At 39.1% G+C, this 27,864-nt stretch overlaps 1 protein-coding gene across 3 annotated transcripts in view; it reads right to left on the reverse strand.

The window, feature by feature from the left end:
- The window catches only part of gramd1bb (GRAM domain containing 1Bb), a 373,707-nt gene that overhangs the window by 17,956 nt on the left and 327,887 nt on the right, over nucleotides 1-27,864 (reverse strand). For all 3 annotated transcript variants that reach the window (XM_062060498.1, XM_062060499.1, XM_062060500.1), the window contains 8 exons: nucleotides 13,817-13,901; nucleotides 8,722-8,825; nucleotides 8,528-8,623; nucleotides 8,372-8,452; nucleotides 2,707-2,822; nucleotides 2,492-2,636; nucleotides 2,225-2,417; nucleotides 64-207 (listed from right to left, as the gene is read on the reverse strand). In XM_062060498.1, the coding sequence (XP_061916482.1) occupies nucleotides 64-207; nucleotides 2,225-2,417; nucleotides 2,492-2,636; nucleotides 2,707-2,822; nucleotides 8,372-8,452; nucleotides 8,528-8,623; nucleotides 8,722-8,825; nucleotides 13,817-13,901 (964 nt within the window). The remainder of the gene's footprint in view (nucleotides 1-63; nucleotides 208-2,224; nucleotides 2,418-2,491; nucleotides 2,637-2,706; nucleotides 2,823-8,371; nucleotides 8,453-8,527; nucleotides 8,624-8,721; nucleotides 8,826-13,816; nucleotides 13,902-27,864) is intronic.

Below are 27,864 nucleotides of genomic sequence, written 5' to 3' on the forward strand. Positions count from 1 at the left end.
AAACAACCGTTATGATGGGTATCAGGTTGTCGGGGGAGTGGTGGTGGTAGAACAGATACCTACCTGAGAACCGCCTCTGATCCATGAAGTCGCTCATGAACTGTGACTCGGTGAAGAGGATGTCGTAGAGCTTGTCCACGCTGAACTTGTAGATCTCGTTAATGTGTTGCCGCCCGTTCAGGTCCTCGTGGAAGGCCTGAACTTCACCTGAACATCAGATACACACAAACACATTTGAAATCAAGCAGAAGTCTTACTTCAAAATATGTCAAACTGAGGGAACGCACCTCGGCACAGTACAAAAATGATGTGCAAACCCCAACCATTGCTTTCCTGATTCCTATATTATACACCGTAAATGAAAACACAAAAAGAGATATATACATATATGTATAGTATATAGTATAGTATTTTAGTCTACTTAATACCTGCATTATCTTTCCCATCCTTACCATTTCCATCATTTGAAACTGAGCTACTGTGTGGAACAATTTCCCTTGTGGATCAATAAAGTTTGTCCAATAAGTCTATCTTATTGTACATGTAAAGATAACTTATTCAGAGCCTATTGCACTCCTCTGTATACTGCCCCCCTGTGGGTAAAGTATAAGCAGAAAAGCATACAGAAGCTGCAGGTTGCTTATAATGATTGTATGAGGCTTCTCTTGGGAATTCCAAGAAGCTCCAGTGCAAGCCAGATGTTTGTTAATGTTGGGGTGCCCACTTTTTCAGTGTTGCTACACAACCTTATGTATAAGTTTATGTGTAGGGCATCTGAGTCTGGAAATGACATAATCTCTGTGATAACGAACCTTGGCCTCCGTTCTGTTAGGTACTCATCTGGACTGTGGAACCAGTGGCACACATGTTTGTATGTCAGAACCTGACATTTGGGCTTTATGTTTTATTGTTTTGTTTTTAATGTTTTAATGTTTTGTATTGTGTTTTTTATGTTTAATGGATCTTAAGGTCTGCAATAATAAAGATTGATTGATCTAAGTCTATAGGTATTGTGACAACCCTAGTTTGGGACCAGACTGGTCTTTTTCTGTTCCAGAGTGATGCAAGGTCCATAAAGTCATGTTTGCACAAGAAAAATGATCATCGCCACACCTCAACATGTTGTAAAAAGTAGGGAAGTTGCTCCATATTTGCTTCGACTGCTTGTGGGTTGTCCCAATACTTTTGCCAATACAGCGTCTGATGCTCTAAGTCAAGGGTGTCAAACTCATTTTAGCTCAGGGGCCGTACGAAGGAAAATCTATGCACATGCGGGCCGGACTATTAAAATCATGGCATTAAAACTAAAAAAATAAAGACAACTTCAGATTGTTTTCTTTGTCTTACTTTGGCCAAAAATAGAACAAACACATTCTGAAAATATTACAATAAAAATATAGAAAGTGGTAAAGTTTAGATCCATGAAGGAAAGAAGAATGTGAATGAATGTTTATAAGTGAATACATTTACATATGCAGAAAAATGTGTTTTTTTTTTGTTTTTGTTTTTTAATGAATTAAGTAACGTTTATGACAACCTTTTTCCAAAATACAATATAGAATGAGTGAGATATAACAGGATAATGCATACATTTATCATTTGTTTTCAAAACGGTTACAAAAAAGTGGGACCCCAAAAATGTACTGTGGGACCCCATTTTTATGACTTGATAGGGTCACTGGGACCCCATTTTGAAAATTCCTAGCACCAACACTGATGGAGTATAAATAATAATAATAATGAATTACATTTTTATATCGCGCTTCTTTATTATTAGATAATAAGAGAAGTGGGAACCCATCATTCATTCACACCTGGTGGTGGTAAGCTACATTTGTAGCCACAGCTGCCCTGGGGTAGACTGACGGAAGCGAGGCTGCCAGTTTGGACCTACGGCCCCTCTGACCACCATCCATCATCCATTCATCATTCATTCACCAGTGTGAGCGGCACTGGGGGCAAGGGTGAAGTGTCCTGACCAAGGACACAACGGCAGCGATTTGGATATCAAGAGGCGGGGAGCGAACCTGCAACCCTCAGGTTTCTGGCACGGCTGCTCTACCTACTACGCCATACCGCCCCTAGTATTGGTGCGTGCAAAACAGCAGCAGGCGGCTGCGGTCTGCGGGCCGGTTGTAATACTAATCATGTATCATTCCGGGGGCCATAGATCATTCATTTGCCGGCCGGATCGGACACATAGGCTCTAAGTGTTGTCACTCACCCTCATCGTGCGTCTCTGAAGAGTCGCTCAGCTCGGTGGGGATGTCCTCGTTGTCGTTGAAGTCGAGTGAGGGCGACGGTACAGGGCCGCCGGTGCCGGCAATGTCGTTGTTCCTCTCGTCCACCAGCAGGGGCACGGCTAGCAGCTCGCCGTCCGTCGGGCAGTCTGCGAAATCGTCTGCGGGTAGGTCCAACTTCCAACACACAAAAGTCTTCTGTTAGAATAAATGAAGACAAAACGTGTCGTGACGATGACACCGTGACTTACTGTGATGGGCGTGTCGATGGTGCTGTTAGGGACCACCTTCTTGGGTAGAGGAGGAGGACTTCCATCCGGCTTGGCCTCTGCGCTGCTCTTGGACAAGTTGTCATTGTTGAGCTCGTTCTCCTCATTGGGAATCTCCTCACTGAACCTGAAGGCACCACAAAGCCTGACATTTAGTGCGTATTCCAACACACGGGGACGCAGCATGAGACACTCACCCCATGGTGTTGAAGTCGTCGTCAGGGGGAACGTAGTCCTCGTCATCGCTGGTTAGTCCGAGCTCGTTGCCGTAGCACTGATGGACAAAGTGCCACAACTCTTTGGGGCATAGCGGCTGCATAAAAGAAACAAGTAGGTCTTTTCTTTCTTTTCGTTTTGGAATGCTTTATGGCACAGGAGTGGGACCAGATAAGCTCTGCTTCTACAGATCCTTTTGGACGGTTGATCACTTGAGCAAAAATGTGCGGTTGTGAAGTTTTTTGATTTATTGATTGGGTGATAAAGCTGTTCCAAGTCCACTCTTCGATTGCATTGGTTGATGACGTCGCTGCGGTGTCGCCTTGCGAACATGCAAGACCCTCTGCTAACATTCCAAGGGACTGGACTTATAATGAATAATTCCATAACTGTACCCATCCATTGCAGCCGGTCACCCAGAAGGGGGGGCCCACAACTGCGGCCCCTTTCCCAAGGTTTTTGCTTTTTCCCATTTCGGGTTTTAAATTTTTTCCTTGCCCGGATGTGGGTTCAGATCAGGGAATGTCATTATGGTTTGTGCAGCCCTTCCATGCTTGTGATTAAGGGTTATATAAAAAACACTTTGATTGGTTGATTAAGAATGATAACCATAATGTATCCCACCAGACATGGTAATTTCCTGCCATAAAAGTCGTACACACGTCGCAGTCCTGGCTGCTTGTTTCAACATGACTAATGACCCACAAACTATTTTTTAACACTTGCATGACAGTACAATTGTACTTAAAAAATATAAAAGCCTTATAGTGGCAACAATTTGACATATCATATCAATCAATCAATCAATCAATGTTTATTCATATAGCCCTAAATCACAAGTGTCTCAAAGGGCTGTGATTATTTTCTTAAATTATGTAATGTGTAATTAAATTTTAATTTTCCTGAGGGAACTCTCCTGAAGGAATCAATAAAGTACTATCTATCTATGAAGGCATTGTATATAGCCTATATTTATTACGATACCATACAATGTTTCTGTTAATTGATATTTTTTTAATCATATAAAACATAAAATACAAAACAATAAAAACCTGCTTTTTACAATTGCATGACAGTTAAAGAGTTACTCAAATATTGTATATACCCAGTACTTATTGCTATATAATGTTTCTGTCAGTTATTATTATTATTAATATTAGGGATGTCCTGATCAATATTTTTGGCCTCTGATCCCCATCCAATTTTTTGCATCCCGGTCAATAGAACTGAAAATGTTTTATAGCAAGTAACTAAAGTAAACACATGTACATTTCTATGAAGTTTACCTGATTAAATATAGAATTTGCTAGTATTTTTGTAAATCATAAGATGTATTAATTACATCATTATTGAATGTGACATGCATTATTTTTTTTTACAAAATAAAGTGGATAGTGCACAATCACTAAAAGCAAAAACTACTAAACCCATTTAAATCATTTGAGTGACTTTGTCACTCAAAGCGTTCCTGTATCCAGATACCTACTCTCTGACTTTGTAATCAATAAATAAACCAACCAAAAAAACATTTTGTTGAAATCCATCCATTTCTACCGCTTGATCCTTACGGTGTCACGGGGGGTGCTGGAGCTTATCTCAGCTGATGTTAGTACTAGAGATATCCCGATCCTGAATCTATCCACAGTGTAAAGCCGCTTCAAAGATGCTATTCCTCACTACCATCGCGAAAAATAAACAAGTTTCATCCAAGTATGATACTTCCATCCATCCATTTTCTACCGCTTGTCCCTTTCGGGGTCGCGGGGGGTGCTGGAGCCTATCTCAGCTGCATTCGGGCTGAAGGCGGGGTACACCCTGGACAAGTCGCCACCTCGTCACAGGGCCAACACACATAGACAGACAACCTTCACACTCAACATTCACACACTAGGGACCATTTAGCAGAGGTGGGACCAAGTCATTGCTTTGCAAGTCACAAGTAAGTCTCAAGTCTTTGCCCTCAAGTCTCGAGTCAAGTCCCGAGTCAAGACAGGCAAGTCCCAAGTCAAGTCCAAAGTCAAGACTGGAAAGTCTCAAGTCAAGTCACAAGTCCTGCATTTTGAGTTTCGAGTCCTTTCAAGTCCTTTTAACCACAGACTAATATTTTTACACGGATTGTGTATGCTTTTAAACCGCTGTATTTATTTATTAAAACAAGTGCATTTGAAATAGCAGGAAAAAAAATAGTACTGACATTGCAATTCATAATAGCACTATTAACCAGTCATTTTAATAGTTTAAACAATTTTAAACATTTAACTCATTCCTTTACAGAATAAACACATTTGCAAAAACAAGTGCAACTGTACTTATTTGTACAAAAGTGTTAACATTGTATTTCCATGGCATATTGCATTGTAACTAGTTCCACAGCAGTTTCTATTCTGTTCTTACCTTATCTCATTGATCTCATCTCATACTGTACGTGTGTTTATGTGTGCGTACATATGAAAAACATAACAAATACATGAACATAACAATGAACAGAGTTGTACTTTTTAGATGTCAGGGCCCTATGCAATATGTACACATATTCTTAATATAGTAAACATTTTAACTGACCTTTATTTGACTATGTTTGTCTTTTTGTAGGTGGCTAAAATACACGGTGCTGCTGACCGCCGTCTAACGTTATGTTACTGTGTGTGATACATTGACTAACGTAACGTTATGTATAGGTACCTCATGCAACCCTGCTTAAAAAAATCACTTGATAAAAAGTATGAATAAGGTAGCAAACTGTAGTGGACGCAACAGATTGCTGTGTTTGAAATGATGTTATAACCATAGACATCTTATAAGTAGACGCAGTATTGGTTGCTGTGACGCGCGCATATTGCATCTTGAAGTGGTGATGAGGAGCCGGCGAGTAGCCTAAACTGACAGTTGACAGGTAGAAAACAAAGATGCCGGGCTGGTGTTCAGCGTTTTCCTGCTCAAATGAGCGGACTGTTGAAAATAGGAATCGGGGGATTACTTTTCACAAGTAAGATTTAACATTAATGTACTATTGGTTGTATTTTATGAAAATACCATTACCACATAGTTGAGAAGGAGCAAAGATCTTCAATATTTGTATGTGAAAATCACAAATAAATCTTCTGGGGGAGGATGACGACCCTACAGGGATTTGCTTTACAAACTTTCAGACCCACCTAAAACAAAATTCACCAGCCGCCACTGATTATGATGCATTCTCATTTTAGGCAAAATAAAAGACAATACTTTCTTAACAGTATAATTGTAACCAGGAATAAGTCTTCAAGTAACAATATTCAAATACTAACATTGTTGGGTAAGACAGCATTTGGTTTTATTCTGAATCCAGTGAAACAGATTGGTGGTTTTAGCTGATATAAAGACTTTCAGGTGTTTATATATGTTTAAGTATTTGGCAGACGCTTTTATCCAAAGTGACATATATAAAAAATACATATATAACCATCACTGTAAACATGATCATTTAAGGGAAGAATGTAATACAAAATATCAATACAAAGTGTCAAGACAGAATAAACTCTCTGCTGCTGCAGCAACAGAGATACGGTCTATAAGATATATAGATATCTAATGTATTCACACATTGTTTATGTAGGATATACGCATGTATATATAACGTAATTATATTGTTTCTTCAACTTAAAAAATAGCTGACCTTTTTTTCCCCCCTTCTCTGGGCTTATATTCCCAGTTTTGATCTCGGACGTCTGGTCACTTATAGTATATAAGAATATTCCATTACTGTTAAGCAAACTATGAATAATAAAACATGTGTCCGTTATCATAGCTACACGTATGACAAAAAAGCGTGTGAAAATGAGTGGTATTCAGTGAGGTAAAATGAATTAAATGCGTTGACAGTTCATTGCTCCTGCCAAATGAATTGCAGTGAGTGGAGCGGATCACCACTCCAAGATGGCGGCCCCGCGTCTCGTCTGTGCCAGTAAGCAGTAGCGCTCGATGCTGCGTACCCTTATAAGATGTCTATGGTTATGACGTTAGCAGTGAGTTTACAGCCTCACTGATTTAACTACACAGCAAATAAAAGTCACGTTACTTAGCCAATAAACGTTATCTTACATTCAAAACTTACCCTTCTTTGTGCAACTTCAAATGTCGAACGAAGTTGGAAGTTGTTGCGTCTCCGTCTGTAATATTCGAACTGCGTGATTTGCATACGGCAATTCCTTTTTTGTTGACCAAGTCGTAGTTTTTATACCCGAACGAAACCAACTTTGGTATGAATCTCTCTCACTGGCGCGTTGTTTGACAACTCTTGTTCATTGGTTGTCCTGCAATTTGATTGGATGAATGCTGTGTGATGAAAACAATGTAGATCTAATTTGATTGGCTGTTGTACTGAGAGCACACACGCTGACACGCAGCACACACGCTGATAGACAGACACGTACAAAATGAAAGCTACGGAGCGCTCCCAAATAACTTTTTAAGCTTTAGGTTTTGGGGAAAGTAGCAAGTCATGTCAAGTCAAAAGGCTGAAGTCCAAGTGAAGTCACAAGTCATTGATGTTAAAGTCTAAGTCGAGTTGCAAGTCTCTTTACATTTTGTCAAGTCGAGTCTAAAGTCATCAAATTCATGACTCGAGTCTGACTCGAGTCCAAGTCATGTGACTCGAGTCCACACCTCTGCCATTTAGTGTTGCCTATCCCCAGGTGCATGTCTTTGGAGGTGGGAGGAAGCCGGAGTACCCGGACGGAACCCACGCAGTCACGGGGAGAACAAGCAAACTCCACACAGAAAGATCCAGAGCCCGGGATTGAACTCACGACCTTTGTATTGTGAGGCACATGCACTAACCCCTGTTCCACTGTGCTGCTATATGTAAGTTATTAAGTATGATACCTAAGTATCATACTTAAGTATTAGGTATAATACTTAAGTGATTAAATTAATTTAATCACTTAAGTAAATAATTAAATTGATTTATATAGAAATTATATTTAAGTGATTAAATTAATTTACATATAAATGATACTTAAGTGATTAAATTAATTTAATCACTCAAGTGATTAAATTAATTTATATATAAATGATACTAAGTGATTAAATTAATTTAAATATAAATTATACTTAAGTGATTGAGTTAATTTAATCACTTAAGTGATTATAATTTAATCACTTAAGTATCATTTATATACTGATACTAAATTATGTATTGATATTATCGACATTTGGATCGGATAAATCACCCCTACTTTGCATTGAAGGATGCTAAGTCATTCATTTTCCTCTAGTCCTCAAGTGATAATGGTACTTGGAGGAAACTTTTGTTTATTTTTCACGATGGTAGTGAGGACTAGCATCTTTGAAGGGGCTTTACACTGTGGATAGATTCAGGATTGGGACATCTCTAGTACTAATATTATTACTTGTATAATTTTTCGTAAGAAAAGAGCAACCTGTTTATAATAAACACTGCCAGTGCACACATTATCAGTAATTAAAGAGAAGGGGTAGGATCAAATAAGCTCTGATTCTTCCTCCTCCTTTCCAACGCGTTGAACGGCCCTGTAATGCAACTTTGCTATGCATGTTTCGAATAAACAATGCGTCGCCATTCCTATTTTCGTTACTTCCAATGACAAATATTGTTTCACAAACCAACAAATGTTATTCATGTCTCACCTTGTCGAGCAGTGCATTCTGCCAAAGTCTGAACATCATCATGTACGTCCTGTCCCTGGCTCCAAAGGAGGTGAAAAAGTGCTATGAAGAACAAACGGTACTCAGTATGGTGCGATGAAAACCAAGCGATTCTATTCCCGTCCATACAAAACATACCTTCTCATTGTCAGTGCAGACCTGGATGGCGTTGGGAATGAGGCGGGCAGTCTTCTCTTTCGTCATCGAGCAGATGTCCTTTAATCGCACCGTCAGCTGCACGGGTGTAGAAGAGAGACGCACACGCATATATTTTCAAAATCAAAGAGACAATCTTGCCAACAGAGTTGCAGGCAGAGCGCTAACATGCATACCAGCGTTTCCCAGCGGAAGATGTTGCTATAGAAACAGATCCAGTTCTCGGAGAGGTAGAGTCGTCCCTGCAGGAGGATGTCCCGTTGCAGAGCACAGGAGTAGTCTGACACATGAAGGCAGGAGATAGTTTTTAGCACAACACACATCCTCTATCTGGATCAGGGATTCTGAAACTGTGGTATGCGTGCCTCCATCTAGTGCAAGGGTGTCAAACGTACGGCCCGCGAGATGAGTTTGCCAAGTATAAAAATGAGCCGAAATTTTTGAATGAAACAAACTGCTGCTCTAAATGTGTCCACTAGATGTCGCAATAGCAATTCTTTGTATCTTTGTAGACTATGCTACATATGTAAAAAAAACAAACACATGATGTTAGTACATCAGTGGAGGAAAATGATCAAACTACATAAATAACATACTGTAGTTTGATTGATATAATTTTTTTTTATCTTGATAGATTGAAAATTAACACCAATGAGTTGACTGATGAACCTTGTCACATAATCTATTCATAGAATATAAATAACGACCAATAAAGATAGAATACTATTAACCGCAACATGTAAGTGTAAAAAAAACAACAACAACATTATGATTTGTACAATTTTAGAATGTGCTTGTTCTATTTTTAAATAAAGAAAACAATCTGAAGTTGTCTTTATTTTGAAGTTATTGTGCCGTGATTTTACCAGTGCGGCCCACTTGGGAGTAGATTTTTCTCCACGTGGCCCCCCATCTAAAATTAGTTTGACACCTCTGATCTAGTGGTATGGCAAATAATCACTCGATTAAAGTGCAGTGTTTTATTTTCCATTATTCAAGCAGTCAACTGAGTGAACCACTACACAACCACCAACCCAAATGCATGCTTAACTAAAACTAGTACAACCATCAGAGTAAAAAACCTTAAATTACATATCGCTTTCACAACAATTATTACCCTGTCATTAATTAATGTATTATATCTATGCAGAAAGAGCCTGTGAGCAATTTCCTTCTGTCTGTCTCTTCTTAAACACAAACAAGCATGTGATATAGTATATTTTATAGCTGCCCTATTATGCTCCTTTTTGTCTGCCCCTCTTTAAAGGGGAACTGCACTTTATTTTTATTTTGCCTATTGTTTCACAATCATTATGAGAGACAAGAACACACGTCTTTCTTATCTGTATAACGATGATAAAAAAACACTAGGAAGATGCGGCTAATGCTAACCGTTGTAGCCTTCAAAGCCCTCTAACACAACTTCAAAACCCTCCATCAACGTTTCGACAATATGTAATATGTACAATATTTACCGTATTTTGATCATTTTGATAATTGCCAGGACTAATTTTTGGACAAATGAGGATTCACAACCTTATCTTTTTGAAGCTGAATATACTGAAGATGAACTGCTGTTTATAGAAGCGAGCACAAAGGAAGAGTGAGACGTTGGAGCAGAGTGAGGTTAAAGTGACTCGAAGCTGCAAAATGTGAAATTTGAAGACAGGCTATTTCGACATAAATTGAGCGCTTACCCAAATAAACCGAAAAAATGTTCCCCGGCCAGCTGGACCAAACGCACACCTGTCCATTGAATTGGTCACTTTATATTGATCATGATACACTCAGCAAGTCATGCGTGTTATTACAACCACGATACATACGCTGTCTGGCTAGCTTTGTACAAACAAAACATGAACTGTGTGCTAAATAATTTACAGATACTGTAATATGATTGTTCATGTTTTTCAGTCAGTACAGATTGGTGTCATATTGCAGTGTTGTGCATTACAAACTCAAGCGCGTTTCGTGTTGTTCTAAATAAAAGCTTGCTTATCTTTTGCCGTAGTTAGCTTTTACGGCTGGTACCGTAGCACGCCGATGTATTACTACGCTAGAGAAAGAGTTCCTCACTGTTTGCTCTTACAATAACAATGTCGCTACAGCTTGGTTATTATACAGGTTACGGAACGTAAATGAAGTATTGTTGATGGTTTTTGAATACATTTTTAAAGTCGTTTCGAGGCAAAATTGATGGCTCTCATTAGCTGCATTGTTAGCCATCAAGAACGAGCCGATTTTTACATGTTAGAGTTCTAAAAAACACGCAAACATTTTGAATTCTTGTCTCTCATAATGATTGTTAAAAATAGGCATAATTAAAAAAAAAAGTGCAGTTCCCCTTTAATTAAGCTTGATTAGGAAAAGTGTAAATTCAATTGTTCACCATTCTGTCTGTCCCCTCTTAAACAAAGCACCAACGAGTGATGTTGTTATTGCTGTTCTGTTTCCTTTCTGTCTCGCCTCTTGACCTTCTGAGAACCAGCGCCCTCTGTGATATATTAAACTCGATCAAGCACTGTGTAATTCTTAATTGCTCACCAGTCTGTCAGTCCACTATTAAACCAAGAACTAGCGGGTGATATCTATGTTTTAGCTGCATTTTTGTTGTTGCTTTCTGTACTGTTTACTTTCAGCATGTCCCCTCTTAAACTGAGCTCGATCAAGCACTGTGTAATTTTCAATTGCTCACCAGTCTGACAGTCCACTCTTAAACCAAGAACTAGCGGGTGATATCTATGTAATAGCTGCCTTTTTGTTGTTTTTTGTTCAGTTTCCTTCCTACCTGTCCCCTCTTAAACTGAGCTCGATCAAGCACTGTGTAATTTTTATTTGCTCACCAGTCTGAGGGTCCACTCTTTAAACCAATAACTAGCGGGTGATATCCACGCTTTATCTGCCCTTTTGTTGTTTTTTGTTCGGTTTCCTTTCTACCTGTCCCCTCTTAAACTGAGCTCGATCAAGCACTGTGTAATTTTTATTTGCTCACCAGTCTGAGGGTCCACTCTTTAAACCAATAACTAGCGGGTGATATCTACGTTATAGCTGCCTTTTTGTTGTTTTTTGTTCGGTTTCCTTTCTACCTGTCCCCTCTTAAACTGAGCTCGATCAAGCACTGTATAATTTTCAATTGCTCACCAGTCTGACAGTCCACTCTTAAACCAAGAACTAGCGGGTGATATCTACGTAATAGCTGCCTTTTTGTTGTTTTTTGTTCAGTTTCTTTTCTACCTGTCCCCTCTTAAACTGAGCTCGATCAAGCACTGTGTAATTTTTAATTGCTCACCAGTCTGAGGGTCCACTCTTTAAACCAATAACTAGCGGGTGATATCTACGTTATAGCTGCCTTTTTGTTTTTTTTTGTTCGGTTTCCTTTCTACCTGTCCCCTCTTAAACTGAGCTCGATCAAGCACTGTGTAATTTTCAATTGCTCACCAGTCTGACAGTCCACTCTTAAACCAAGAACCAGCGGGTGATATCTACGTAATAGCTGCCTTTTTGTTGTTTTTTGTTCAGTTTCCTTTCTACCTGTCCCCTCTTAAACTGAGCTCGATCAAGCACTGTGTAATTTTTAATTGCTCACCAGTCTGAGGGTCCACTCTTAAACCAAGAACTAGCGGGTGATATCTATGTTATAGCTGCCTTTTTGTTGTTTTTTTTGTTCGGTTTCCTTTCTACCTGTCCCCTCTTAAACTGAGCTCGATCAAGCACTGTGAAATTTTTAATTGCTCACCAGTCTGAGGGTCCACTCTTTAAACCAAGAACTAGCGGGTGATATCTATGTTATAGCTGCCTTTTTGTTTCCTTTCTACCTGTCCCCTCTTAAACTGAGCGTGATTAAGGAATGTGTAATATTTAATTGCTCACCATTCTGTCGGGACCCTCTCAAACCAAGAATTAGTTATGTTGTTGCTGCCTTTATTTTTTTACTGATTTCTGTTGTGTTTTCTTTCTGCATGTCCCCTCTTAACCTTCTAAAACCCTTTAGAAATGTAGTTTGTCCAAATTTTGGAAATAGCCTTTTATGTAAAACAAAAATGTCCAATGCAGTGGACGCTGGCGCTCAGCAGGTTCGATTAAGCTCGATCAAGCACTGTGTCATTTTTTAATTGCTCACCATTCTGTCTGTCCTCGCTTGAACTAAGAACTAGCTGGTAATATTATTGTTTTTTCAGCACTTTTGTTATGGCTTTCTGTTTGGATTTTTCTTTCTGCCTGTCCCCTCTTAAATTATGCTGTGTAATTTTTAATCGCATACTATTCTGTCTGTGCCCTCTTAAACCAAGAACTAATGGGGGATTGTATTAATGTTGTTATTCCCTTTTTGTCATTACTTTCTGTACTGATTATTTTTTCTGCCTGTCCCCTCTTAACCTTCTGAAACCAAGCAGGAATGTATTTTGTCAAATTTTGTTTTGTGTAAAACAAAAATATCTACCGCAGTGGATGCTGGTGCTCAGGAGGACTGCAAGCTCAATCAAGCACTGTGTCATTTTTAATTGCCCATCCTCCCGTCTGTCCCCGCTTGAACCCGGCAAAAGGAACTGATCGTTGCTGTCGTTATTCCTTCTGGTTAGCTATTTTCAGCCCTGTTAAGCTCTGCCAAGGACAAGCATGTGATCATATTAATGTTATTAATTCCTGTGCCTGTCTCCTCTTAATTTAAGCTAAACCAAACACAATTAAAGTTAAAGTCCCAACGATAGTCTCACACACACACACTAGGTGTGGTGAAATTATCCTCTGCATTTGACCCATCCCCATGTTCACCCCCTGGGAGGTGAGGGGAGCAGTGAGCAGCAGTGGCCGTGTTCGGGAATCATTTGGTGATTTAAACCCCAAATCCAACCCCTGATCCTGAGTGCTAAGCAGGGAGGCAACGGGTCCCATTTTTTTGGTATGACTCGGCCGGGATTTGAACTCACGACCTTCCAGTCTCAGGGCGGACACTCTAACCACAAGGCCACTGAGCAGGTTAAAACTTCTACAGTCTGATGGAGAGCCAAGTTTTTCTGAGGTAGTACTTGGTGAAAAAAGTTTGAGAACCTTTGTAGATGGGTAAACAAAACAGGCTAGATTAGAATAAAAGGTACTGTTTCCCCCACTCGTTCATGTATGGACCACAGTTTAATTTCATGTGATTTTCTTCCCTCGCAATGACGACTAGGCAAATTTAGTTATGTAATAATAACAATAAAACTGGGTCGGACATCAGTCTTACCGGTCGTTTCCTGAGACGTCCTGTGTGTGTCACTAGCGTCCACTCACCCACAATGAGTCTCTCTGTGTCAGGTAGATGCTTGAAGAGTTTTCTGAAGTCCTCATTGCGCTGCTTGTAAGTGGGGCTCAGCACCTGCAGGGACGAGCAGTGTGAGAGACACAAACACACGTATACACACTTAAAAAGCCTACACAGTTTTCATCCTCGCGATTACACACACATAAACACACTTGAAACAGGCGTCGTCTTTGCAAGGATGCAGCCTTTCACACCTTGTCAAAACCCTGAGACTGAGACTCGGTGTTATTATCATGGATGGATTTTGACAAGAATGGACTCAATGGCAAGCTGAGTTAGGATCATTCAATAAACATGCTGCAGGCGTTTAAATGAGTCGCATTCTCAGCTCGGACGACCACAGAGCGGACTTTGGCCACAACATTAGGCACACCTGGGACTAAATTCTTGTTTTTTTTAGGCGTCGCACTGAGGCTTTACAGTTTTACCGATCGCTTACACACTAAATTTAAAATGTTCACACGGGTAACAAAGTCCACACAGTAAACAAAACCACTGTGCAGATTTGCCTAATATTAGGCATAGACTCATCTTCAGGTGCGGCCACCGCTGCTGCCCACTGCTCCCCTCACCTCCCAGGGGGTGATCAAGGGTGACGGGTCAAATACAGAGAATAATTTCCCCACACCTAGTGTGTGTGTGACAATCATTGGTCCTTTAACTTTAACTTAACATCTTGCACATAGATAACGATTGTGATACACCCATTTTACACTTTACACACACACTAGGATTGTGATACACACATCTTTATCTACAGATTTTTTTTAAAACCCTGCTGTTGCCTAAGTCTGCACATGTAGTCTATACTAGTGGTTCTCAAATGGGGGTACGCGTACCCCTGGGGGTACTTGAAGGTATGCCAAGGGGTACGTGAGATTTTTTTAAAATATTCTAAAAATAGCAACAATTCAAAAGTCCTTTATAAATATATTCATTGAATAATACTTCAACAAAATATGAATGTAAGTTCATAAACTCAGTGAAGCACAAGCTCAGGTTTCTCAATAAAATGTCTGTCAAAAAGAACTGTGAAAAGAAATGCAACAATGCAATATTCAGTGTTGACAGCTACACTTTTTGTGGACATGTTCCATAAATATTGATGGTAAAGATTTCTTTTTTTGTGAAGAAATGTTTCGAATTAAGTTCATGAATCCAGATGGATCTCTATTACAATCCCCAAAGAGGGCACTTTAAGTTGATGATTACTTCTATGTGTAGAAATCTTTATTTATAATTGAATCACTTGTTTATTTTTCAACAAGTTTTTAGTTATTTTTATATCTTTTTTTCCAAATAGTTCAAGAAAGACCACTACAAATGAGCAATATTTTGCACTGTTGTACAATTTAATAAATCAGAAACTGATGACATAGTGCTGTATTTTACTTCTTCATCTCTTTTTTTCAACCCAAAATGCTTTGCTCTGATTAGGGGGTTCTTGAATTAAAAAAATGTTCACAGGGGGTACATCACTGAAAAAAGGTTGAGAACCACTGGTCTATACTTTATGCTGTAATTATTTATTTCCAGAGTTTAAAAAAACAAAACGTTTTATTTGTCTCAGATTTGTACTGCATGTCATTGTTGACTATTGTGATATGTTACTTTACCCGACTGTGGTAAAAATAAATATTTGCAGTTTGCAGCATCATTGTTGAGCAGTCCTTGAAAAGATTACAAGATATTTTTACTTTCTCTGTAGGTCCTTACATATAGGCCCACTTCAAAGTAAACAATGACGATTGTTGTGGATTTGCCAATATATTTTGTCAAGTTACAGTAATCATTCATCACATATGCTAAAAGGGTCGGGCAAAATGCCCCAAACATGTGATTGCTTATAGTAAAATATTTTTTTTAATTTTTTTTACAAATGTGTAACTCACTCCAATAGTGTCTTATCATTTGAAGTCTGTGTGAGTGAGATGACAATAAAACTGCATTTTTACAAATGCTTGCTTTATTTTCATGAATGGGCATATGTTTTGACCGAAGTGTGTCATTTTGCAAATAAACTAGGAATTAGAAAAATTGAATGTGGTGTTTGGAAAAGTGTGTAAATCCTTTTGAACAAAGACACACAGTTAGTAAAATTGTGTGTAAGCAAATGGAAAAAACTGTATTTTGCTGGACAAGACGTGTTTCAGTTCTAAAACCAGGCCAAAGTACAACCACAATAATAACCTAATGTTGTGGCCAGTGAGCACACTGTATTAGACAATGTATGTAACGAGTGGATGGAAATAATAATAACAGCGTATGAAATTCCCTCAAACGTGTGTCATTAATCGAGGGCTGCTCTCACTGTCCGTGCCAGATGTTTTCCTTCCACAGGAAAGCTTGAGGGAAACAATAGCTGCAAGTAACGCGGTAACAAAAAGAGAATATTACAGTAGTTCTTCGGATCCGGGCCGGTGGGAAAAGAATGCCGTGCGAGGGCTTGAATGCTAAAATATGTGCTTTTCTGTGCAGTATGCAAATACAAAAAAAACCCAAAACACAACAGAAGTCTTTGAGTGCTCAGATAGCAGTGAGTCAGGCTGGTTGTTTATAAATGGGGATTTAACACAGAACTAGTAGCACATGCTCAATATGTGACCTCACTTTGGTACAACCACTGACAAACCAACCACTAACTTCCCCCATACATGGCGATACTTACTGCCGGGATCTCCTCAGAGTCCCGATCAGGTTCTTCCTGGAGGTCTGAGGCCGCCCAGCCCCACTCCCGACCCCACTCGCCTCTCGCCGGACCCTGAAGCAGCCACCCTGCCAGGGCCTCATCCAGCTCCAGGACAGCCTCCCAGTCCGACATCAAACAATCCTCATCCAGATCCATACTCGGTCCTCTGTGCCTCATGGATGTGTAATATCCGCCCTTTTTTATGCGACCCCCCCCACCCTGACGCTGAAGAGATTGTGAGTGTGTGGTAAGGTGGTGGGTGCTGTCAGTGTGGAGAAGTGGTCAGAGAGGCACACTCCAGCCACATGATCCTTCCGTCTCTCTCTCTTGTCTTGCTTTCACACACACAAGGAGAGGAGTTACGGCCGTTGCCCTCGAGTAACCCCGAGCAACAAGTCCTTTATTATCACGGTGGTAGTAGCTCCCCCTCCCTTGTGCACCACTCCTCTCTCTTACCCTAAGGAAGTGTGTGACTTTGTGTGTGTGTGTGTGTGCTGCTGCCCAGGTCTTCCGTAATTAGTCTGTTTACGACCCCCAGCGTCTGAGACAAGAAGTCAAGGACCAGCTGAGGATGTTTAGAGGAGAGAATGGGACATTTTCTAGTCTGTTGCACCAAAGTGTTGAGTCTGGCCCCGAGTGATTGAGTTACAGAGAACAGATGTGAGCATAACCTCCAGTTACCTCCGTCTGCAAAACAACACCATCAATCACGACGAAGAGTCACAACTGGGCTGAACATCTATGCGTAACATGGGACTGACGTGCAATCGCCATTCCTGAAAAACACGGGATTGCTGAGGAGTGAATATACCAAATTAGGATTGATACTACTTGGGAAAAGTATAAGTGGTCAGGATTTCAAAGGTCTCTTATTACAGGATTTTGTTCACAATCATTATCATTAAGACAAAAGTTTTTTTTTTTTTTGCTTTCTAACTTGTAAAAATCAGCTTATTTTAGGTAACTGTGAATGTAGCTAATGGGAGCAATCAATTCTACCACTAAATCACTTTATAAATGCATTAAAAAAACTAGTGTGCCGTGAGATACAGTCTGGTGTGCCGTGGGAGATTATGTAATTTCACCTAATTGGGTTGAAAATATTTTTTGCACACAAGTAATTATAATCCGCAAATAATGTGTCGTTGTTGAGTGTCTGTACTGTCTAGAGCTCAGCAGAGTAACCATGTTATACTCTTCCATATCAGTGGGTGGCAGCAGGTAGCTAATTGCTTTGTAGATGTCGGGAACATGGTTTGTCGTGATCACAAAATGCAGGCGACAGCGGGAGGCAGCATGCAGGTGAAAAGGTATCTAATGCTTAAACCAAAAATAAACAAAACGCGAGTGCCGCTAAGAAAAGGCATTGAAGCTTAGAGGCCTACTGACACCCACTACTACCGACCGCGCAGTCTGATAGTTTTTATATCAATGATGAAATCTTAACATTGCAACACATGCCAATACGGCCGGGTTAGATTACTAAAGTGCAATTTTAAAATTCGCGCTAAATATACTGCTGAAAACGTCTCGGTATGATGACGCCTGGGCGTGACGTCACGGATTGTAGAGGACATTTTGGGACAGCATTGTGGCCAGCTATTGAGTCGTCTGTTTTCATCGCAAAATTCCACAGTATTCTGGACATCTGTGTTGGTGAATCTTTTGCAATTTGTTCAATGAACAATGGAGACAGCAAAGAAGAAAGCTGTAGGTGGGAAGCGGTGTATTTCGGCCGGCTGCAGCAACACAAACTCAGCCGATGTTTCATTGTTTACATTCCCGAAAGATGACAGTCAAGCTTTACCATTAGCCTGTGGAGAACTGGGACAACATAGACTCTTACCAGGAGGACTTTGAGTTGGATACGCAGACGCGGTACTTTGAGTACGCAGCTGCGGCTCCCAAACATTTGATCGCTTGCCCGTACGTGCGTGCCGCTACGTGCATTTCACGTACGTAACTTCGGGGACTTTGAGAAAATATATGTGCTGTATGAACTTTGGGGAGGTGAACAGTAGTTTGGGCTGTGGGATGGAGTGTGTTGTGCAGGTGTTTGAGTTGTGGGAGGGGGGAGGTGTTTGTTATGCGGGATTCATTTGTGGCATATTAAATATAAGCCTGGTTGTGTTGTGGCTAATAGAGTATATATATATGTCTTGTGTTTATTTACTGTTTTAGTCATTCCCAGCTGAATATCAGGTCCCACCCGCCTCTCACAGCATCTTCCCTATCTGAATCGCTTCCACTGCCCTTTAGTGCTTCACTCTCACTTTCCGTCATCCACAAATCTTTCATCCTCGCTCAAATTAATGGGGGAATCGTCGCTTTCTCGGTCCGAATCGCTCTCGCTGCTGGTGGCCGTGATTGTAAACAATGTGCATATGTGAGGAGCTCCACAACCGGTGACGTCACGCGCATATCGTCTGCTACTTCCGGTACAGGCAAGGCTTTTTTATCAGCGACCAAAAGTTGTGAACTTTATTGTCGATGATCTCTACTAAATCCTTTCAGCAAAAATATGGCAATATCGCGAAATGATCAAGTATGACACATAGAATGGATCTGCTATCCCCGTTTAAATAAGAAAATCGCAATTCAGTAGGCCTTTAGGGTTGGCTATGTGAAACGGAACTAAAACTGAACTGGCTACAAATTGAACAAAAACTAAATGCTGGACGGCAGCAAAGACTGACAGCGTGTGGAGCAGAGACGGCGTCCAAAAAGTACATCCGCACATGACATGACAATCAACAATGTCCCCACAAAGAAGGATAGCGTCCACACAACTTAGATAATCTCGAATGCGAAAACACAGCAGGTGCGGAGAATAGCGCTGAGGAAGACATGAAACTGAACCAGGAAAATACCAACAAAACAGGACAAAACACCAAAATAGGAGCGCAAGACAAGAACTAAAACACTACACACAGGCAAACACCAAAAAACCCAAAATAAGTCACAGCGTGATGTGACAGGTCGTGACAGTACACCTGCCAACAGGTATTCCCTCCCGTGCACACACACAGGCCTCCGTGAAAACACACAACAACACTTCCTCATTCTCCGCCAATCACCTTTCACTTCAAATCAATTACACACGAACATATATATTCAACACCAGCAGGTCGTTACAGTATCAATGTATATACAAAGCCTATTACTTGCGCACTGACTAGTGATGCACCGAAAATTGGGCTGCCGAAAAAAGACTTTTACCAACTGAACAGCACTGCCAAAACCGAATGTTGTGATGACTTAGGCAATATGCACGGGATTGTCTGCAGCGATGTGGACAAAACTTGAATATATCCGAGATATATCATGTGCATGGAGCTACAGAAGTGGAGTCTCTAAACACGAGTACAGTCTTCAGTGACACCAGAAAAGAAATGCTAGATTTGTTGCTCGTCGTTAGTAATAAGAAAAAGTCACCAAAATTCTTTGGAAACTTGAAAAATCCTCAACAAAGTACATTGTATAATAGACAAAAACAATTGAAAAATAGAGCAAAACAATATACCCTAATATAAAATCATATAGTTAATAGGGGTGTCAATATTTTTTTAATACATTTTCAAATTAATCGCGATTCTTATTTGTAACGGTTCAATCAATCAATCAATGTTTATTTATATAGCCCTAAATCACAAGTGTCTCAAAGGGCTGTACAAGTCACAACGACATCCTCGGTACAGAGCCCACATACGGGCAAGGAAAACTCACCCCAGTGGGACGTCAATGTGAATGAATATGAGAAACCTTGGAGAGGACTGCATATGTGGGTAACCCCCCCTCCTCTAAGGGAGACCGAAAGCAATGGATGTCGAGTGGGTCTGACATAATATTGTGAAAGTCCAGCAGTTCTTAATTGATTCCAAAAAAATCAAAAAATTTATTACATTTGTATTTAAAAAAAAAATTATTTTATCCTTTATGTCCATCCTCTTAGGCAAATCCTATTGTTGATGGAGATGCCCATATCTGCTGTACAGATTTAGAGAAATTCTTCTCTTGCCTTATTTGTATTTGACTTTATTAAATGGGTATAATTTAAAAAAAAAAGTAATATAGACATTTATTAGAGCTGTTTATTTTATGTAGAAATCATCGAACTGGCACCCAATGTTATTAAAAAGCATTCATTTTGGATCAAGAATTAATTCTGAATCAAATCGTTACCCCTAAAATCAAATCGAATCGTCTGGTTCTCAGAGAGTCACAGCCCTATATGTTATTACTAATTAATAAGACAGATTTGTTTTTTAATAAATTTTTTTGTAGCTTTTTTAAAGAAAAAATATTCATCATAGACCACGCCCTCACCACCACAGGTATCTCGGCAACCTGGAGGAAACCCTGTAATATACAAAATAGATTTTTGAATACTGCTCAAAGGTATAGTGTCCAAAGCAGACTTGGAAAGACTAATCCATGCCTTTGTCTCCAGCAGGTTAGAGTACTTAATGGCCTTCTCACTGGGCTCTCTAAACGAGCTGTAATGCAGCTGCAGTACATCCAAAATACTGCTGCTTGAGTCCAGGAAATATGACCATATTAGTCCAGTGTTTAAGCCATTGCACTGGCTTCCTATTGCTCAGAGGGTAGACTTTAAAACAGCTCTGCTTGTGTACAAATCTTTGAATGTTCTTGTATACCAAAGTACATCTCTGACATGTTAGAACCATATGAACCATCTTGGCCTCTGAGAACACCAGGGAGTGGGCTCCTAAAATCTGCAATAGCCTTCTAGAAGATATGAGACATGCCTCAATGTTGGCAATGTTAAATCCAGACTGAAAACACTTATGACACACACAATATGACAACTAAAAGTATTTTATCCACACGCTTTGGTTTTAATTTGAATTATGATTATTTTTATGATTATATTTTATGATTTCTATTTGAGTTATGATTATTATTGCCTTCTTGTAATTTTTTGAAAAGCACTTTGAATTGCCTTGTGTACGAACCGTGCTCTATAAATAAACTTGCCTTGCCTTGTCATCTTGTGTCTCTCAAGTGAGTAAATAACGTAAAGTCATCATCTCAGTATTTCCTCCACTTTTGAGAAATTATACGCTTTTTTTGAAGTTCCGTATTTTCAATGAACCTCCTTCCTCAGGGACATGACACCATCTCTAACCCAAATGGAAAACAGGCTTTGCTACACATCATACAATAAATCCTGCAGTGCTTTCAACTAGGTCAGCGAGCTACAAATCTGGGAGCTGTAATTCCCCCCCCGAGCACATGATGTTGTTAAAACATGATGGATGTTAGCATGTAACTCACGTAGGAGCTGCAACAATTAATCAATTAGGTTGATTAATTCAATTATTTAAAAAATGTTCAATTAATCAAGCGCCTCTCAATTAGGAAGGAAGATTTTTGCGCCCCCCACTCTCCTCTGTAAATATGAATAGTATCACTTGTCTATAAATTAGTTACAAGTACACCTCTGCAAAACATTGTGTCCTTATTAACATTCAAGAAAACAAACAAAAAAGAAATACAGATCAACAAAGAAGTATATATATTTGTATAAAAAGAATAACTTTGGTAAGATTGTTTTTTAGTCTGTAACAGAAAATATTTATAAATTGCATCAATTTGCCTGAAATTTACCCCAAAATCAAATCCTTATTTAACCTATAAACATTTTTTTAATCGACTTAAACAGTTAGATTTTTTAAAATCAAAATACATTCAATAATACTGTCTACAATGAGGACGTTTTGTAGTGTACATCTTTTCTAAGCATGATACTGATAAAACATTTGAGAAGAACTGGATTCATTGTTTAATGGGGAACTATGATGATTTTCATCTACATTAAAAACACTTACGTTTGGTTTAGATCAGGGGTGTCAAACTCATTTTAGATGGGGGGCCACATGGAGAAAAATCTACTCCCAAAGGGGCCGGACTGGTAAAATCACGGCACGATAACTTAAAAATAAAGACAACTTCAGATTGTTTTCTTTGTTTAGAAATAGAACAAGCACATTCTGAAAATGTACAAATCATAATGTTGTTGGCATTTTTTTTTACACTAACATGTTGCGGTTAATAGTATTCCATCTTTATTTGTTGTTATTTACACTTTCTGAACTAATTATGTGACAATGTTCATCAGTCAACTCATTGGTGTTAATTTTCAATCTATCGAGATCAAAAAATAATATCAAAATCTAATTACAGGATGTTATTTATGTAGTTTGATCATTTTCCTCAACTGGTGCACTAACATATTGTGGTTATTTTTTTTTTTTACATATGTAGCATCATCTACAAATATACAAAGAATTGCTATTGCGACATCTAGTGGACACATTTAGAACAGCAGTTTCTTTCATTCAAAAATTTCGGCTCATTTTTATACTTAGCAAACTCATCCCGCGGGCCGGATAAACCCTGTTCGCAGTTGTGCTTACTAAAAGCAGGGCTACATTTTGTCCAACAGACTTCCAAAACTTTACTGTGGGACCTCTGAGACTTATTCAGAGTTGTTGAAAAATATAATGTGCGTCAGCAGTGTACGTACGGCGTGTTTTGTCTTTCTTTGGCTTTGGATGAATGGTTGTGTAACAAAGGGGTAAACAACACCATGTGTGAAAGCAGCCCTTTAAAGGCCTCACAACTTTCCTCATCATCATTTTCTCTAATGGAATTTTTCTCAGAGCGGCGCAAATGTCAAAGCTAAACTTGTGTTTGTTCCTTGTGTAGATAAGGCAACATGTAACAATACATCAACTCTTTATTGCTCAAACGGCACAATTGCCGTCCTTCCGCATAGCTCAGTGCTCTTGGTAGGGGTGTCAAAAAAAAATCCAGATTTTCGAATTAATCGCGATTCTTACTTGTAATAATTCTTAATTGATTAAAAACAATCAAAAATCCAAATCCTATTGCTGATTTAGATGCCCATATCTGCTGTACATCTGTACAAAGGTGTTGTTTTTTTTTTTCTTTTTGACTTATTTGCATTTGACTTTATTAAATGTTGGGTTGCATTTTATCAAACAAAACCAGTAAAATAGAAATTCAGAGCTTTTACCGACTTTATGAAACAATGTAGGTAATCATAGAACTGGCACCCAATGTTATTAAAAAAGTATTGATTTTGAACCGATCTGATCATAAACACACAGACTTAGATGCACATATGCAAATTGTTCTGCTGCAATGTTACTTAGATAGTCAAAATATAAGGCAGCACGGTGGCAGAGGGGTTAGTGCGTCTGCCTCACAATACGAAGGTCCTGAGTAGTCGTGAGTTCAATCCCGGCCTCGGGATCTTTCTGTGTGGAGTTTGCATGTCCTCCCCGTGACTGCGTGGGTTCCCTCCGGGTACTCCGGCTTCCTCCCACCTCCAAAGACATGCACCTGGGGATAGGTTGATTGGCAACACTAAATTGGCCCTAGTGTGTGATTATGAGTGTGAATGTTCTCTGTTTATCTGTGTTGGCCCTGCGATGAGGTGGCGACTTGTCCAGGGTGTACCCCGCCTTCCGACAGATTGTAGCTGAGATAGGCTCCAGCGCCCCCCGCGACCCCGAAGGGAATAAGCGGTAGAAAATGGATGGATGGATGGACAAACATTTACTTTCTAGTTTCAAGTATTTATATATTCATTTAACATGTATTTAACAATTAAGAAGATATTCTCATTTGCAATGCTGACCAAGCAATGAGGCAGAATTTACATGTTAGAGATGTTGAAGTGTGATAATAGTCTATCATCGCCTCTCATTTACCGACAAGAATTGGCGCTATAGATCGCTCTCAACAGTTCCCAAATGCTCCAAGCATACCGGACATGTGTTGGAACATAAATGAATGTTTAGGATGGACAAACACCTTTTCAAGCGTGAAATAAACAGGGAGATTGTCTGCAACTTGTGGACGACAGAGCAGACAGCAAACATTAAAGGAAATATTCGGTGGTGTTTCTCTCTGTTATTATAATAAATGATTACGATTATTATGAATGAAATAAATAGTACAGCAAATTGTCAATGAGCTCTGAGTAAGTGCTTTTACTGCCATCTAGTGTCTACTTTTTAGTCTGCAGTTTAGTTGCACGGTGTACCGGTACTAATAAAGTACCACGATACTAATGAAGTAAATGAATTAATCACTGCTATATTGGAATTCTTATTAATATTGATACAGTTGTTGATTTTTTTCATTTTTGTTTGACTACTTTTGGATTATTTTGTCCTCTCAATTGCTCTGTTGAGTGCTATTCTGAATGTTGCTGGGCCGGATTTAGTTTTGGAATTGGAATTGTATTATTATGGTATTATTGTGTATTATTTTGTTGGATTGATTGAAAAATAAAATAATAATAATAAAAAAATAATAATGAAAAAAATAAAATGAAAAATTAAAATAAAATACAAAAATAATAATAATAATAACCCCCCCCCCAAAAAAAAACAAAACAAACGGTACTATACTGCTTTTGGTCCATGTACTTTCCGTTCATTAATTTTCCAATTCCGAAAGGCAAATCAAAAAATAAAATTAGGGCCGTTTTTCGATTTTTATTATATATGGCAGATTTTAAAACAAACAAAAAGGGGTTGATTTTCATTAAAATACTGACATAAAATTGGATTTTGTGCTGTTTTCCTTTTATGGATTTTGATTTTTCCAGATAAACACAAAAATCGAAAAAAATGTGCAAAAACGCGTGGTAATCTATGTGATGACAAATTGAACCGGAAGCAGTATTTTAGCCTTTCCTTTGCGTTTAGCGTGTTTTTAGCATAACAGTTAACATTTTTGTTCAGCAGGAGTCCTAAAAAACAAGTTTCGGACCATTTTTTTTATTGTCATTCCTGAAACAAAAATTGGAAAACTATTTAATGACACTTTTTTATATATAGGACTCAATAGGACTCCTGCTGAACAAAGATGTTACCGTTGTGCTAAAAACATGCTAAACCCAAAGGGAAGGCTAAAATACTGCTTCCGGTTCAATTTGTCATCACACAGATAGCCACGCATTTTTGCACATTTTTTTGCGTTTATCTGGAAAAATATAAATCCATAAAAGCAAAACAGCACAAAATCCAATTTTATGGCAATATTTTAATGAAAATCAACCCTTTTTTGTTTGTTTTAAAATCTGCCATATACAAACCCCGTTTCCATATGAGTTGGGAAATTGTGTTAGATGTAAATATAAACGGAATACAATGATTTGCAAATCATTTTCAACCCATATTCAGTTGAATATGCTACAAAGACAACATATTTGATGTTCAAACTGATAAACATTATTTTTTTGCAAATAATCATTAACTTTAGAATTTGATGCCAGCAACACGTGACAAAGAAGTTGGGAAATGTGGCAATAAATACTGATAAAGTTGAAGAATGCTCATCAAACACTTATTTGGAACATCCCACAGGTGTGCAGGCTAATTGGGAACAGGTGGGTGCCATGACCGGGTATAAACACAAGAAAGGATGGGACGAGGTACAACCCTTTGTCCACAACTGACAAATAGTCAAACAGTTTAAGAACAACATTTCTCAAAGTGCAATTGCAAGAAATATAGGGATTTCAACATCTACGGTCCATAATATCATCAAAAGGTTCAGAATCTGGAGAAACTACTCCACGTAAGCGGCATGGCCGGAAACCAACATTGAATGACCTGTATCAAAAACCGACATTTCAAATTGTTTTTGGAAATATTCGACATCGTGTCATCCGGACCAAAGGGGAAGCGAACCATCCAGACTGTTATTGACGCAAAGTTCCAAAGCAAGCATCTGTGCTGGTATGGGGGTGTATTAGTGCCCAAGGCATGGGTAACTTACACATCTGTGAAGGCACCATTAATGCTGAAAGGTACATACAGGTTTTGGAGCAACATATGCTGCCATCTAAGACGCCCCTGCTTATTTCAGCAAGACAATGCCAAGCCACATTCAGCACGTGTTACAACAGCGTGGCTTCGCAAAAAAAGAGTGCGGGTACTTTCCTGGCCCGCCTGCAGTCCAGACCTGTCTCCCATCGAAAATGTGTGGCGCATTATGAAGCGTAAAATACGACAGCGGAGACCCCGGACTGCTGAACGACTGAAGCTTTACATAAAACAAGAATGGGAAATAATTCTACTTTCAAAGCTTCAACAATTAGTTTCCTCAGTTCCCAATCGTTTATTGAGTGTTGTTAAAAGAAAAGGTGATGTAACACAGTTGTGAACATGCCCTGTCCCAACTACTTTGGCACGTGTTGCAGCCATGAAATTCTACGTTAATTATTATTTGCAAAAAAAAAAAAAGTTTATGAGTTTGAACATCAAATATCTTGTCTTTGTAGTGCATTCAATTGAATATGGGTTGAAAAGGATTTGCAAATCATTGTATTCCGTTTATATTTACATCTAACACAATTTCCCAACTCATATGGAAACAGGGTTTGTAAAATCAAAATCAAAAACGGCCCTAATTTTATTTTTTGATTTGCGTTTCAGAATTGGAAATAGAATGAACGGAAGGTACAGGGACCGCTTTTGAAAAGTACGGGTACATTTTATTCTCACGGACATGATATGACAATGCTGGCATACAAGCCGCGGCGCATGTCAGTCAACACACGCGCAAAGTGTGTATTGTGTGTAATGTTCCAGTGGACAAAAACATTAAATATATTCTAAATAAAACGTATTCCTTGTTTTTAATGAATACTTAGGCCTATTCTGCGACTGTATTGGCAGCCAAGTGTTGTCTGAGGTGGTACTTTGTGAAAAAAGTTTGAGTGTCACATGCTACATGACACTCAGATGCTGAAAGAAGCTTCTATTTTGGCAGCACTTAGCGTACAAATGGTGTACATAAATTACGTCTTTCAACGCCAGACTAAAAATATGTTCAAGAATCCAAAAGGCCAGCATGTTGATGGCGGTCACGGCGCTGTGAGCGTGCCCCCCCTACCCACCCCCAATTGTCCAAGCATGAATTCCTGCCCGGCGTACCCTTTAAACCAGGGGTGTCACACTCATTTTAGATGGGGGGCCACATGGAGAAAAATCTACTCCCAAGTGGGCCGGACTGGTAAAATCACGGCACGATAACTTAAAAATAAAGACAACTTCAGATTGTTTTCTTTGTTTGAAAATAGAACAAGCACATTCTGAAAATGTACAAATCATAATGTTGTTGGTTGTTTTTTTTACACTTACATGTTGCGGTTAATAGTATTCTACCTTTATTTGTCATTATTTATACTTTTTGAATAAATGTTCATCGGTCATTGGTGTTAATTTTCAATCTATCAAGATAAAAAAATAATATCAAAAT

The sequence above is a fragment of the Entelurus aequoreus genome, linkage group LG10 (genome assembly GCF_033978785.1).
Source record: "Entelurus aequoreus isolate RoL-2023_Sb linkage group LG10, RoL_Eaeq_v1.1, whole genome shotgun sequence".
Classification (NCBI taxonomy): domain Eukaryota; kingdom Metazoa; phylum Chordata; class Actinopteri; order Syngnathiformes; family Syngnathidae; genus Entelurus; species Entelurus aequoreus.